The 16,517-nt window shown below is 38.3% G+C and overlaps 1 protein-coding gene across 1 annotated transcript in view; it reads left to right on the top strand.

The window, feature by feature from the left end:
- FAP (fibroblast activation protein alpha) overlaps positions 1 to 15,563 on the top strand; it is a 71,096-nt gene extending 55,533 nt beyond the window's left edge. The window contains 6 exon segments of the mRNA XM_058548619.1: positions 4,135 to 4,189; positions 11,930 to 12,029; positions 13,070 to 13,134; positions 13,635 to 13,707; positions 13,969 to 14,042; positions 15,462 to 15,563. Coding sequence (XP_058404602.1) covers positions 4,135 to 4,189; positions 11,930 to 12,029; positions 13,070 to 13,134; positions 13,635 to 13,707; positions 13,969 to 14,042; positions 15,462 to 15,563 — 469 coding nt within the window.
- The last annotated feature ends 954 nt before the right edge of the window (positions 15,564 to 16,517 follow it).

Here is a 16,517-nt window from a genome sequence, read left to right as displayed (position 1 = left end):
GCAGAAGAGTTTAGTTAGACTCACAAGTAACTATTCTCAAAAATAGAAAAGTAATCATAACCCATATGTTTTCAAATTTTTCTTCCTTTCTGTGAACGGTAATATACACACACTTATGCACAAAATAGTCAATTAAAAACAAAGCCTATTTGATTAAAATATGACAAATCAATAGATTATTAAATAACACTACGAGATATGTAGTGACATACGGGACATGAAACCACGAATTGGGGATCATTCACGCATAACTTCTAGGAGGCTCCATCTTTCTTACTGATCCAAATTTTTGGCCTTTCCACACTGTTAACTTGTTTGGGAGAGTCTTCTGCCTGACAAAGAGATGTAGAAAAGGTAATTCAAAGAAAAACTCCACCAAGAGATCTCACATAAAGACTGTGGTGTGCCTTAATGGGAATATTAACACAATTGTCAGCATTATAGACTTAATTCTTTAAGGAATTTGTGTTTTGTGGGGTTATGGGTTTTTTGTTTTGGCACTGTAGGTCACATCTATTTGTATTTAAACCATGCAATAAACCCAAGGACATGTAATCCTGGGACTACGTCAAAGACAAAGATATAAATTATGCCTCATTTGTAATTCAATTAGGTCTTTTCCAAAGTTGGTAGAGCTGAAAAGTGGTTTGTTTTGCCATTGGTTGAAAAACAATCTCATCATCATCATCATCTCATCGTCATAACCCACCACCCATAACAACAAAATACATCATTATATTTTCATGCATTTATTTACCGCCAAAAATGCAGAATTCAAATTTAAGAAGAATACCTCTAGAAACAGATCAGATCACTTACTAATGTGTTCCTTGGATGGAATGAAAATTTAAACCTGAAACCCGCGTACAGACCTTAACAAAAGTTGTTATTTCTGATGTTCAACGTATAGGACATGAAGCCACAAATTCTACCGATTTTCACAATAACATAAATGTCTTTCGTGTTTAGAATTGAAGATGGGCCAGAGATGGTAATTGGCTACCTTTACCTTCTCTGAGCCACTTTCAGGCTGGAGCCTGAAGAAAGTCTTCTTGTTTTATAGCAAGCGTATATTCACTCATTTATTCAGTCATTTAACCACAATCGGTCAAATATTAATACATGCCATTGCAATATACTCTGTGTAAAATTGTGCAATTTACAATCTCTACTTTCAATGCACTTACAATCTTTGCAAAGTGGATAAACTACCTGCATTCTGAAGGGACAGCACTGCTTTTAGTAAACACTCTAGTGAACAAGGGGCAGCTGTGTGGCCCATGCAGAGCACATACGGAATAGTGGAGATGCCAGTTGGGGCTGGCCTTGACTTTGCTTGAAACCATTATTCTGCAAAAGTGAAAGGAAAACCTTGAAATCTGATGCTTTGAGAAAACAAAAGTTAAAAGGCATAGATTTATAATGATAATACTGGGAATAATTCAACCATATGTCTCCCCAAGAAGTGTTTTAGGAATCAGACACTGAATGTCTGGCCTGGGGAATTGAAGTTGTAATCCCTCTATGGTAGCCTTCAAATACCTCCCAAAGAATGAAATTTGTCCTGTTGAATCTCTTACAAAATGCAATCTGTCTAAATTTTTTACATACCAAAATAAAATCATATGTACATATTTGGAAACAGTAAATACTAGTGAGGGTCAATAAATAGATTCAAATAATACAAAGTAGGGAAAAAAAAGAAGCCATACAACTTCACGACTTTTGACTACACAAAAGAGAATCCTTCCACAGAGATGCTTGTGAGGTCAAAGCATAGGTGAACCTGGGACCTATTTTATTCAGGTTTCTCTGCAAATGGTACATGTATGGGACTCATAAAACTACAGTAGTTATAGGGTCAACTCTGCTCATTTGGGGTATCTTTGGCATTTTTGACATACCCACAACTTTGAAATTTATATAACTTGAGGGTTAATGGTAAGGAAGAATTATATGAGGAAAAAATATCGTATTATACTGTTATACATGATATCAATAAGAACATTTCCAAAATAGATCACTAGGCTTCCAAACTGACTTTTGGTCTAGGGCCAATTTTTTTTTTTTTTTTTGTGAGGAAGACTAGCCCTGAGCTAACATCTGATGCCAATCCTCCTCTTTTTGCTGAGGAAGACTGGCCCTGGGCTAACATCCCTGCCCATCTTCCTCTACTCTATATGGGACACTGCCACAGCATGGCTTGACAAGCGGTGCGTGGGTGCGTGCCTGGGATCCGAACCTGTGAACCCCGGGCTGCCAAAGCAGAGCGCGCGCACTTAACCTCTGCGCCACCAGGCCGGGGTCTAGGGCCATTTTTATGAGAGAAAAGTTGTAAAGTTCAGTCCAGCCTCCCAAATTAGAAAAACATGCTTTTTCATTTGTTACTAACATTTGGTTGATTTAACCATATTATCTACAGTATTCCTGATAACCCTCCTGGAAGCTCTTCAGAATTTGGAGGTAAATTTTATAGAGCCTGGTTGGTCTCAAAGTGCTCAGATTACCTAGCTAACCTTTAACCTCGTCCCACCACATTAAGTGTTATGTTTCATTTCCCTGTTAACTATTGCACTATCATTTCCTGTAAATGTCATCCTTTCAGAATGAACCTAGGAAGGGAGTTGTTAAGAATTTCCTGCTCCCATATATCACCTGTTATTTGCTTTTACCCCAGATGCAAGGCAATATGATTGCTAGCTTCTGGGAGATCGTAAAATCACGATTGGTTTTATGGCTCAGAACTGTCTTCAAGCACTACTGGCAAGATTATTTTTTTTGCAAAGAAAGTGAACCTTCTCTTCTTTCGTTTGGTTTTTGAAGTTTGTGGAAGAATTGCCGAAATGCCACAATTTGCTGCACATTTTCTCTGCTTTACCATGAACAGCATCCACACAGGTAGCAACTTTCCATTTGCTACTGCATTTCTTCCCTCTAGACTCCTCAGTGTCCCTCAGAATCAGTGTCGGGTAAGCTGTGACTGACGGGGCTTCTTCCCATCTGTTTGTCCCGGGCATTTGCCCAACTCCTCTATGCATCAGAAACGTGCTTGTTGAATCAATGCAACGAGCAAAATGGTTGCTGTGAAATCCCTTTAAGAAACTCCATTATTCAACTAATAAAAATCACTCCATCCTACTTCCAGAGAAGAATGAGAAAGGGCATTCACATAACTGAAAGGAACAAAAAAATAGGATTTTCCTGGGGCCGTGTGTGTCACTTTGGTCTCCTCCCCTCCTTCTTGTTACTGTTGCATCCAGGCCTCCACAATGCCTCATCCAGTTTGCTTTTTAATTCCACTGCCTCTGTTTCTCTGAGAGTTTCTTGAGTTTTCATCAAACCATTCTCAAAATAAATCACAATACTCTAGAACACCAGCCCTCAAGGGGACATGGAATAAATTAGCCTAAAACATTCTTGTTTGGTACCAACTTCGCAAAGTTACATTTCTGAGGGCTTCGCTGAGGACTTTTTAAAGGTTGCCCTTTAGCATGGCCTCTTGCTCCTAAGGAGAGATTTATTTTCAAAATAGCTTTCAAATGGAGGCTCTGCCGTGGTGGAGCTCAAATGAATCATGTCTATATCTTAAAAGATATATATAATTATCCATAGCATGATAAATTGAGAGTACCATGAAATGGAAGAGGGATGGATATTTCTCCACGGATGGATGTGACCAATAATGAGATGGCGATTATCATTAACATCTAAGCAAAGTTATAAGAAATTAATAAAACTTAAAACAGCAACAACAAAAACCTTTTTTCAAAAAGACAGGGATTTTGAAATTTGCTCCTAGTCCTGGTGCTATTACTTCTTGTGTTATATACGAGCCTGTCTCTTGACCTGTCTGAGTCCCAAGTAACTCACCCACACAATGAGGATACGCGGCCTTACAGCCCTGAAAGAACTACTCAGTAGAGGTACAGTGGAGACTAAAGGATTCTTTTATCCTTTGCAGAAAACATGATAATACTCCCTTAATTATTTGTAAATGCAGCCTTATTATACATGTGTTTAAACAAAGAAAACATAGCATTTCTATTAAATCTTTGGATTAAATATGCTTGTGTAATGAAGTAAATGTCATGTTTACACACTTAAAATTCTAAAAATTTGTTTCTTTTACTTTAGAAAATTCATAGAAATGGGTTTCATTGATGAAAAAAGAATAGCCATATGGGGCTGGGTGAGTTGTTTTATATGTTTTATGCCTGTTATTCAGTTCAGCAATCATCATTTTCTAAAGTGTTCGCTTGTAAGGTTTCTCATGAAATGTTCATGTTGCAACATAATTTAATCTGTCAATGGAAACAGTCAATTTGGATAATCTGGGCTTCAAAGTGGTGGCTCTAAGTGTTTGTTCCTTTTTTCAATTTTTTAGTTTCTTCTCTGTACAGCAAATTAACTCATAATTGATATATTTTTACTTAATTTTTTGCCGTTATAGTAAACTGAACTGAACCATATTCATCAGAGGTTTAATTTTCTTTGTTACTTTAGAGCTAATATATACCTTTTATTTTATATTTTATCATTTCATTTTTATGAAAAGCTAAACTAAAGTTTGAAATTACAGGAACTTTCAGAATAACATTCCCTAGCACCTACCCTATCCCAGTCATATCTTGGCTGTTGTGATTCTTCCTTTCTTTTTTTTTTTTTTGGTAATCAAGTTATTTTACCAAACCTAATGTTAATTTGTACTAACTGGAGAGAAGTATTATTTAGTTTCTTAATGATAGGTCATGGAGATAATTTCCCATGTTTGAGGAGCTGTGCAGATTTTTAAAACGCATTAAAAAGAAGTGGCAAAACTTATCAGTCATGGGCAATGAAGTCATTGGAAAATTTGGAGAAATATTGGAAAGAGTTTAGATTTGCCCATTATAAATTATGATAATTACCCTTCAAAGAAGATTTCCTGTTTCACTTTTTGGTCTGGATTTGTACATTTGCAAGTCAATTTGCAGCCGTTTGTGCTTGGGTTGTTTTTCTTGGCTGTTTTCTCTGAGAGCGGCCCGCATAAGATGGAGGGAATGAAACCCAATATTGAAGGGAATCCGCAGGATTGGGCTCAACTCAGCTCAGTGACCAGATGAAGAGCTGTTATGAATTTGTGGAAAGTTGTTACTTCAAGCCATTTGGTCCTTCTTAAAACTATCAAATGTTAAATATCTAAACAGAATGGAATTCAAATGGGTGAGAATAAATGAAATATTTTCATAGTGAAATATTTCAGATAAGACCCACCATCCATTTTTATGAAATTTCCTAAAGTAAACCCTTGAAAGATTCAAATTTCAAGCTGAACACTTACATATAATCATTAACATTTCTCTTAAGAGTTTTACTTTGCTTTTACTGTAGGCTTTGAAATAACTATAAAGTGGAACTTTTAATTTCATTTATAGAACATTCTAGGTATTAGTTTGGTAGAGAATCATCTATGTGGGATGATTTAAGGAACCCACTCATCACCCAAAAATACATTCATATCAGTCTGAAATTCTTCAATAAGAGATTCTCACCATGTCTGTGCAAATGCTTCTGGAAGAAATAGTATATTAGGCCCCCTTTATTGCTTACTTTCCAAGATGGCAGTGATTGTGAGGTAAACCTTAACAGCATGTGTGGGAGAAAAAAGTAATAAGTGGACTGCCAATGGAAACAACACTTGAAGAGCTCCTAAATCATCAAGAGGACCCGGAAGGTCCTGAAGGAAAAAGACCTTAATGCCATACCGTTTTTATAAGTTCTTTGAGTTTAAGACCAATCCATATTTATTAATCCACCCATCTGACCATTGACTCATTCATTCTTTCATGAATGTAGTAAATTTTTATTGGATCTTTAAACTAGGTCTTACATTAGGTTCTATAGGGGATGAAATAAAGTAAATTATAGCCCTGACCTTCTAGCAGAGCAAAAAAGCAATTGTTTAGCAATGTTTCATGTGTTAAGAGAGATGTGACTTGTGGAGAACACCAGGGAGAACAGTGGTTAATTCCGGCTGTGAGAGCAGAAGGGAGATTCAGAAATTAGGTAGCATTTGAGCTTGGTGAAGATAGGTTAGTAATGCTGCATTCCAGGAAGAATGAAGACAACATTGCCCAGGTCCTGAGGTAACAGTATATGGCATGTGTGGGGACTCTGAGTTGGTTGGGAATGCCTGAAACTTCAGAAGCTTAAGGTGTATGGTGAGGAAAGTGTAAGACATGACTCTGGGTAGGTAGGTAGCCAGATAACGGGAGGCCTTTTAGGCCACTTAAAGGAGAGTGGGCTTTATCCATGGCTCAGTGACATATTTCTCTTCTCATTTTTCTATATCTCCATGATCATTACACTCCATTTATTCTTTAAATGTCAATCTTTTTCTGGGTCTGGCCTTGACTCTCATTAGTCTTCACTTCCTTGGAGAAATCCATGTAGTTTCAAAGATGATAATGACTGCCAGATCCCTGCCACCAGCCCGCATCTCTCTTCTGAGCTCCACACTATAAATGCCTACTAATCATCTCTCCTAGATATCTTACAGGGGTCTCAAGCCTAACTTGCCCAAGCTAAACTTGTTATAGTCTACTTTAAAACAATCCTCTTCTTTATTAAGGACCCCACCACACACCTAGGCACCCAAATTAGTAAGTTCAGAGCTATTTGCATCTTCCACTGCTCCCTGACTCCGACATTTGTTGGTTAGTAAATTCTGTTAATTCAACCTTCAAACACCTGAATCTGTTTTCGTCATCTGCACTGACATGGCCTTAGTTCAAGTCTCAGTATATAATTTAGACCAGAGCTTTGCAAACTGTAGCTCGCATAAACATCACCCGGAGAACTTGCTAAAACACAGTTTCCAGGGCCCTACCATCAGAGATTCTGATTCAGAACTCCATGGTGGGGCCCAAAGTTTGCATTCCTAATGAGATCCCAGGTAATGCTGATTCTTTTGGTCCATGGATCACAGGTTGGGTGGTATTGGATTAACTATTCCAATTGCCTCTTAACTAGCCTCCCTGCTTTGGCCTCATAGGCTCCAATCTTGCTAATGAAGTTATGGTTCCAAAACACAATTCTTACCATGTTGCTTTTCTGCTTATATATTTTCTAGAGCTACACATTGACCTCAACCTAGTGCCCAAACATATTTCCTTCCATGCAAGGCCCTTGGCAGTCTGGCTGCAACCTATTTTTCCAGTCTCATCTCTCTCCACTTCTCCCTCCACCTCGTGAATAATTTGACTTATGTCTGTGTTTCTTTATTCCCATGATTTTGTAAGTCCTGTGTCCTGCACCTGTAGTGTCCATCTTCTTCTTCCGTTCCCCACCTCTTTCTCACTCCAAAATGGAAAACTCGTACTTGTTCTTTAAGACCCAGCTCAGATGTGACTTGGTTTGTTTTCCAATAGCTCTTTTTACTGCTCTTATACGAATTACCATGTTCTATCTTGTCCGTCTATTGGTTTCTCTCATGAGAATGTAAGCTCATCAAGGGAATGGACTTTATCTGTTTTTTTAGCTTTGTTTCTCAAATGTTTAGCACAATAGTTGGCCATCTCACAATCTATGATGTTGTTTAAACTGAATTTAATCCTATAAGGCAACATTCTCCCAAATGTGTTCTATTAGCACCAGGAAGTTTTTTGGGAAAAGATTCTCTGGTATAATAATTAGGCAAATCATGAATTCTGTATAATAGTGTGTATAGGCTCTTTGAAGGAATAGTAAAGAATCCTGTTAAATTTTGTTTAATACAGTATTACCAAAAAGTATTTGATTCCATGAGTACCTCTTTGAGAAACGCTCTAGAAGTCAATAGCGAGTGGCATTGGTGTCTTAGCAAGACACTCTTGGCTGCAGAGTGAAGGATGGCCTGAGGTGGAGGAGGAGTGCGCCAAGGAGCTAGGAGAGCCACAATACCGGCAACAAATACCAAGGGCCTGAATTTAGGCCGTGAAGTAGGGGGGTGGGAAGAGGTTACAGCTCTGAGTCCTCTTTTACAGCATAATAAGCAGGGACCTACGGGGAAACTGGAGATGGGAAGGAAGACGACACTGAGAATGACCGTGAGGGTTATTTAGCTGTTATCGTGTTCCATATCAGGCAAGGAAGTGTCTGTTTCCATGAAGTGTTAGGCACTTTAGTGGTCTGAGAGATACACTATAGCTAACTGCACAATTTTTTTTGTAGTTAATTGGTCAATAAGCAGCAAATCCTACATTTCCCTCCCTTATCCAGATTAAGAATGGGAGAGGAGGCATTTGTATCTTACCCTTTCGTTTCTCTGGCTCACACAAACCAAAGCCCAGGAGTCCTGTTTTTAGCTGCTTGTTGGATAGCCGCTCTGCCCTCAGCACCATGCCTAGGAAGTGTCTATTATGACAGTGGTTTTTAGCCGGACAATTTTGCCCCTCAGGGGACATTTGGCAAGGTCTGGAGACATTTTTGTTTGTTACAACTGGGAGTGTGCTACTGGCACCTAGTGAGTAGAAGCCAGAGATGCTGTTAAATATCCCACAATGCACAAGACAGCCCCTCACAAAAAAGAATTATCCAGACCAAAATGTCAATAGTGCTGAAGTTGCAAAACCCTGGTTTATGCAAAGAAAGCTTGAAGCAATTATTCTGACAATTGAAGAGCAGCAGGGGTTTTGCCTAAATTATTAGAATAACAACCTCATTTATGGGCTTTGCTTTGTTGATATAGGCCTAGCCAGGTGGTGTTGAATAAGCATTAGTTCATGATTTAATCTTAGTTCCTTTCTCTTCCAGTGACTAATTATAAGCAATTTGAATTGCTATGTGTGATCAGTGATGTAAAAGTAGGGCAAATGCACCTCGAATGAGACTATATGAGACTCTGACCTTCAGGTTTTCCAATGAGGTTGCCCTAGTGTAGAGGAATAGAGGAAATGGCATGGGTTGTAGAGTCAGGAGTCTTGGGTTTGACTTCCAGCTCTGCTGATTAGTGACTCTGTAACTACTCTCAGTTCACTCTGAGCCTCAGTTTCCTCATCATGAAGTGAGCAATAATTTCCTCACTAAGTCATTGTGAGGGTTAGATGAGCTAATAGGAAAGTCATATATTCAACAAATTTTTATTCTATTCCCTTCTGTGTTTCAGGCCATATTCCCAGTGCTGGGGATACATTCATTAACAAGACAAACAAAAATCTCTACCTTTATGGTGGTGGGAATGGTTGGGGAGAAAGATAATAAGGAAGAAAAGTAAGCAAAATGTATAGGATGTTAAAGGATGATAAGTGCCATGGAGAAAAACAAAATAAAACATGACAGGAGCCTGGTGCAGGGTTGGTGCAATTTTAGATTAGAAGAACAGGTGAGACTATTTTGTGACTTAAGCCTTGAAATGGGAGGAAGTGAGCCATGCCAATTTCTGGGGAAAGAGCATTCCAGGCAGATGGTGGCAGCATTTGCAAAAGTCCTGGGGCCAAATCATGCTTGGAGAATTCAAAGAACGTCAAGAGAACCAGTGAGCAAGGGGGAGGTATGAGGTAGGAGAAGCGAGACAGATTGTGTGGGACCACAAAGAACCTTGCAATAACCTTGGCCATACAAACGTTAGCTAGTTATTATTGCCTGTAGGTAAAATGTTTTGATATGCATTATGGCTCACACAAGAGTGTTCCATAAACCCCTTGAAATTCTGTGCCCTTCTAAGAATGTTTTTAAAGATACCCTTCATTTAAACAAAATGGCAAGGCATCTAAGTGCAAAGGACAAAATTCTAGAATTCTCATGACCAATCTGCTCCGTGGGTTCTTTTCTTGCAGCAGCCACCCACTCTGCCTTGGAGCCCCACCCATGGGAGAGCAGAAAAAAGTCAACTCCGTTTTTTTTTTTTCTCTTCGTTTCTACGAAGAGAATAAGAATAAGAATAGCTTTTCTAAGCTGCCTGAGAATTTAAAGCACACCTTCTTTCGTTGTGCTACTGCTGCACTAGTTTTGCTCTTACAAATTCTTAGACACAATTTGTATTCCTCCTGAAAACATGGAATTTTCTTTAGATACAGCACTGTCATCTAATCGCTGAGTTGATACAGATAAACAATTTTTAAGATTTTGAAGAGGAATGTCCAAAATCCTCTTTATTACATGTAAATGCTTTCTACTTTAAATATCGCTTCATGCTTTTTCCTGTTCTGGGGCATAGAAGAGGAGAAGCAGGAGCCAGGATTGCTATTCGCAGGGAGCACATTTTTCCAATAAAACCGTAAACAATAATAATATTTCGAAAGGACTTAACGCTTACTCTACTTCCATTGGAACCTAAAATTAAGAAGGAAGGAGAGATCTGTTTCAGTAATAGTTGTTAATCTACTCATCAAAACAAATTATTTTTATATGATAAGTGAAAGTTTGAATGTGATAGAAAATTTTCTCTTACCAAAATGATTTTTAAACCCAAATGTTCCTTTTTTTTTTAAATATATTTTTCCCCTATTAAAACATGTTTTAGTTCTCCTTCAAATATGATAAAAGGAGGCCATGTATAATTAGAGCTGCCTCTTTTATTCTGGGTTTTGTAGCCAAGGGTCCTCAATAAAATTCCCCAGAGCTGGAAACATAAAACAAAACTAGTTAGAGACTTCTTCCTTTAACTGTTGAATTCAGCACGATTGTTTAGCTTATTTCCCCATTGCGTGTATTTCATGGATTAAGAATAGACCCCTGCCACTGACCTGCTGCCATCACCATCTGTCTGTCTGTCTGTCTGTCTCTTGCTTGCTCTGTAGAGCTCTCATGCTCATTCTCATTCTTTCACACTCTTTAAAGACTGACTTTTCTGTGGCAAAGGCGATAGGATCTCTCCTGACCTGAGGGAAATGATTCCCAGAAGTTTGTGATAATAAGATCCTAAAAAATGGCATGTCCTTAGTTGGAAAGTCACACCATCCTCTTATAATTTATAGGGATTTTCCTGTGTTGGGGCAAGAATAGACACTGAGAATCACTTCCTAATCTAGGGCACACCTTTGTGGGGATCCATGTCCCAGAACACTGCTTAATCAATGTTCTTAGGAGAAGCATCTCTCTCCCAGCATGTTTATACAGACTAAATTCATCTTCCAGGGGCAGATGCAGCCTTGCTGTGCTGCTCTCTTCATTTCCTCATTTTTAGGAAAAGGTTCAAATTTCCAAGGGACATGGGTGGACATCTCCTTCTGTTATCAGGGTCACATTTCTGAATCACCTATTGATTCCTTGGAGAAGAAAATCGATGAGAGCTAAACCTACTCCTGACTCTGCGTTTTGTATACCCTTTTATATTTCTTTGTTTTTCCATTAAATTTGTGGGAGGATATATAAGATTTTTAAAGACACCAATGGCTTTTCCTCCTTTGAGCTGCTATGCCAGGAATCCTCAAAATAGAATACGTAACACTATATTATACACAAACTCTGGCCGTGCCTTAAACTATTCCAAAGGTTCTTATGTCCTTCCCTCGCTGTTCTGTTATGAAAGTAAATAAGTAAATACACAGATATAAGTTCTGCCTCACAGAACTTTTGCAAACTGTGGGAAGTATCTTGCTTTACATTTTGGGAATAATCTTTTTATGTGCATTTCTTTCAAGTAAAATCCTATTTTGCTCTAGCAAGGTTTTGGTTGGAAAAATATAGAGAAAAAAAGAAGTTTTTGCAGAAAAATTGCAATTATATCTATCTCTTAAACTGCCCCTACCATGTTCTGATCAGCACACCAAGAATGTATAATTTACTAGTGGTGAAATTACTGTTATGTCTGGTGGAGCTTGCTGCCACGGGTGCAAGATAGATGTTTAATCTACCATACCTGTATCCCCCAGCTCCCATAAGCACTTATCGTGATTAGAGTTGCTGTAAAAATATGTTGGAGAGTTTATGAAAGTAAATCTGGGATTGACTCATAACAATGTCTCTGCAGTCCTACGGAGGTTATGTTTCATCATTGGCCCTTGCTTCGGGAACTGGTCTTTTCAAATGTGGGATAGCAGTGGCTCCAGTCTCCAGCTGGGAATATTACGGTATGGAAATATTCATAAATGTTGCTGTGAAAACATTTAACACATAATTACTCTATATTTGAGGTTGCTAGGAAAACAAATTATGCAGTAAAATTCACCCCAGCATTACCAGGGAAAATATAATGTATAAACAAGGTTGTTTATGTGGTTGATCATAATCATGTTGCAACAACCAAAGAAATCTTAAGAGTGAGGAAGGACTCTTCCAAAATCCAATATATCTTATATATATCCCAGAAACCTCGTGTTCCCTGCTGAACCAAAGCTTTAAAATCAGAGCTAAGTCTGTGTTTTTGCAAGTGTATAGTTGCAGTATAACTGGCTTTTAAGTACATCTTATGCAAAGTCAGGCTGGGGCCAAGCAATTTACCTCCACACCGCAGTTTGCAGCTGCCAGCTCCATTGCTTCAGAAATCAAAGAATGAAAAAACTTGTTTGGGAAGTAAACCTCCTGTGTATGCCTATTTTTATGATTAACATCAATGCAGGATGATTCTTTGGAATTATCTCTAATAATTGTTCAAAAATTAGCTGTCATCAGATCCTCTTCCCTGTGTTGGTGTAGAAACGAGACAATTGTGACTTGTAGAGGATCTTTATTCAGACAAAAAAATGTGTGTATGTTGGAGGAGGAAGATTTGAGGAACATCTTTCCATCCCAGATTAATTAAGATACCAGTAAAAGTACTAGAGGTGGCTGTGATTTGTTTTAAAATATAATGAGGTCATTCCATGGGGTCATTCCTATCTCAACAGCTCCCTGCTGAAGGGCTCTGAATATAAGTGAAAAAGCTGAAGACCAACCCTTTCCAGTGTTAGGTGCTCTTGTTTCCATAATCTCCTCCTCCGTTGCTTCTAGCCCTAGTGAAGGAAATTTTAGAGCAAATGACTTTCGTGGAGCATTACAGGAAAGGAAATGAAGAACCTTCCTCAGCAGCTCCACATGGGAGAACTGAGGGGCAGTTATCAAACTAGTGGGTCTTGTTGGTTAATGAAATGACATATCACATGCAAACAACATATGTTTATATATTTTATAGCATCTATCTACACAGAGCGATTCATGGGTCTCCCAACAAAGGATGATAATCTCAAGCACTATAAAGTAAGCATTTTCTGTTTATTTAGGTCATTAATATATTTCAAATATGCTAAATAATTTTAAAGCAGTCATTCAGAGTTTACACATTTGCTGGGTCTCCAAGCAAATATGATGATCTTTTGTTAGCTGCAAAACACCTCGCTAGAAAGGAATTTACTCCGTTTGGATTCTATTCTTCCTTTCCCCATCCTGTCTTCCCTAACCTCCCTTTTCCCCATCCTCCTCCCCACCGCCAACCCCTACACAGCTTGAGCGGGCATCATTTATGCCTAAGGTCTCACTCATATGTAACATATGACACATAAACTTTCAGTTTTTCGAACTAAGAATCAGATGGAAGTAATGCAAATGATGATGAAAATGTGTTGCTCTGACTCTTAAATATTTATCAAGCAAAGCAATACATAATTTCAGTATTGGTGCTAAGTCCATTGCACAATGATTTAGCTAGTTTTCTATTAGAACTTGCAGCAACTAAAATGTTAATTTTTCCTCTTTTCCAGAATTCAACTGTGATGGCAAGAGCAGAATATTTCAGAAATGTAGACTATCTTCTCATCCACGGAACAGCAGATGGTGAGGTTTAAGCAAGACTCTTACACATAAAAATACTGAGCCAGCATCACTTTGTTTAAGAAACATTAACCATCCTCCTATGCCCATGCTCAGGGTCAGTACCTAAGAGTCAGGGACATTTCCATAAATGAGTGTGATTACTCACTGCTGACAATGTCAACTGCATGACTAGATAATTGTTGGTGTTCATTTCCAGGCAGTACATGTCACTCTATGCTTTCTGGTATTTAGCAGCACTTTAACTCTCTCTCTTTGTTGCAGATAATGTGCACTTTCAAAACTCAGCACAGATTGCTAAAGCTCTGGTTAATGCACAAGTGGATTTCCAAGCAATGGTACATAATTTCGTTTTACTTATGTTCACGGCCTTAGACCCCTAAGCTAAAAGGAGGAATCTTATTTTTTATTTTTTCACTAAAATCTAACAAAGACGCTATAGGGTAGAGTAGGCAGAACATTAGCAAATGAATCTTGGATCTTTCATTAACTCCCTGAAGGCCACTAGGCAAGCCAGGTCACCACTGGGGATCCCAACTGAGTCATATGTAAAATAAAGGGGTCCACAAGATTAAAAGGTCTTCTAGCTCAAACATCCAACAGCTCTGTGATCTTATGTGGATAAGTGTGGCCTGTGGATGCAAAACCTGGGAGTCCCAAAGCAACTAGAAGATTCTGTTTATTCAGTAAGAAGCAACTGCAGAATGCTATCAGAAACCTCAGAGGCTCCCTAAAGTCATGCAGCTTCACTCAGAGTCACAGAATTCTTTCATCTCTGTTTTCTCAGTGCCTGGCACATTCCTGGCCTGCCACAGAAGCTCATATTTTTACTGAGTGAATGAATGAATGAGCTAGCTGTAAAATCCAGGTTGCATAAGAAACGGGAATTGGAAACAGCGAGGAAAATAAGGCGAAAGCCAAGGCAAGGGAGACAATCCCTGATAGCTGCCTTTCCCCCTCTTCAGTGAGCATAAATTCTCCCGCACTTGCTTATGTTGAAAAAGAACCCAGAAAAGGAAACCCATATCTTTTGGAAATTTGTGTTTTTAAAAATAATTTACAAAGCATGAGGTGAGATTTTTCTGATTTTTTTTATTGTGACCCCCAAAGTAAATTCAACTTATAAGCACAGAGCATTACACCCTAACCACTAGCCATCTTTATTCAGTGAAAACAATAATCTTATCGGCATCTCTCCAATTATAAAGTTTAAATCCATAATACCATCTTCCTGGGTTTTTTTTAAATGGTACTATTTTTAACTCCTATAAAGAGTATTTATGGTTATATGTGTTGTAGATTTTCTGCAATGGAGAGGAATTAGATTCAGAGGCTAAGAGCCTCATAGAGTGTTTGAGCCAGAAGGAGCTTTAGCGAAAATCGAATCCAATCCCCTTGTTTTTTAAATGAGGAAACCAAGCTCCAGAAAAGCAAAGGAACAGACCCAGCGCACCAGCCCTAGACCCCAGGCCTGCCTCCCGATCCTGCAGGATGCTGGCCGCTGTGAAAACTCAGCCACCAAGATCTAAAATAGCGGTTTAAAGAATATGAAACAGTAGTGAAGGTTAACAGAAGGTCTTTAAATCTTCCTGCTCTAAATGTTTACATGATAACTATTTTATTTATTTAAGTATTCTTAGGTAGAATTTCAACCATAATATTAGAAAAATTATCAGGTCCTGAAAGCCTAAAAAAGTCAAAGCTAGATGCACTGTGTGGCTGCAGGAATAAATCGGGTTTCTTCCCTTGTGTTTCAGTGGTACTCTGACCAGAACCACGGCATATCCGGCCTGTCCACGAAGCACTTGTACACCCACATGACCCACTTCCTAAAGCAATGTTTTTCTTTGTCAGACTAAAAACGACGCAGATCCTAGCTTGTCACAATCTGAACACTTCATATAAATGCCTCAGACCATTTGCTTGTTTTATTCTTTATGCTGTTAAATGTTGGTATAAACAAACAAATGAATGTTGTTCGAAAGGCTGGCAAAAAATTAGGACTCAGAAGTTCAACCTGAATATTGTTTACATTTTCTGGTACTCTGTGAAAGAAGAGAACAGGAAACCATACCTTCTGCTTTGGACACAGACAGTGTTTTATCACCTGTTCATATGAGGAAAAAATAAAGTCAGAAGTTAAAGTGCTATTAATTCGTCTGTGTGCATTAATTTCAAGTTCCAGTTTCTATCACGGGAAGAAATGCTTGTGTTAGGCAAGTACGTGAATAATATTAGGCTGATCAGGGAGGAGAAGAATCTAGAAGCAGGTTTGGATTTCTGTAATTAAAACTCCAAATGCTGGAAAGAACAGCTCAGAGTATGCAAAAGCATTGTTCAGAAATCAAGTTTGAATTGCATTTTATAGAGGCACCCTGATGTTTGCACTCTATGCTGTCCCTCCAAGAAATGTTTATTAAATTTCTCCCAGAAGATTTCTTCAACATTGCCAAAAGCATTTGATAAGGATAAAGTCAGAATTTTGAATTCAGTCTCCTTTTAAGAAATGCTCCAAATTTGGATATGTTCCTATTTTTGTATCCCTTTTTAGAATTAGTAATGGTAACTGCCTTCAGATTGCTAAACCACACGAAACTAAACAACACAAGGAATTAAATAAAATGGACATCAGTAGCTGGAGAGGAAAAATGTTATATCTATGAGATTTTTCTGGGGTTTTAATTCTACAATATAGAGTTAATTTTGAAAAAGAAAAAAAAAAACCATAATGCCTGTAATCCCAAAGGCAATGCTCTGCCAGTAACTGTCCCTGTCAACAAGAAACTTATGGGCAACTTGCCATCTCCGTGATT

Source organism: Diceros bicornis, chromosome 10 (genome assembly GCF_020826845.1).
Source record: "Diceros bicornis minor isolate mBicDic1 chromosome 10, mDicBic1.mat.cur, whole genome shotgun sequence".
Taxonomy (NCBI): domain Eukaryota; kingdom Metazoa; phylum Chordata; class Mammalia; order Perissodactyla; family Rhinocerotidae; genus Diceros; species Diceros bicornis.
The sequence above is the reverse complement of the archived record's forward strand: the minus strand, read 5'-3'. Positions and strand labels throughout refer to the sequence as shown.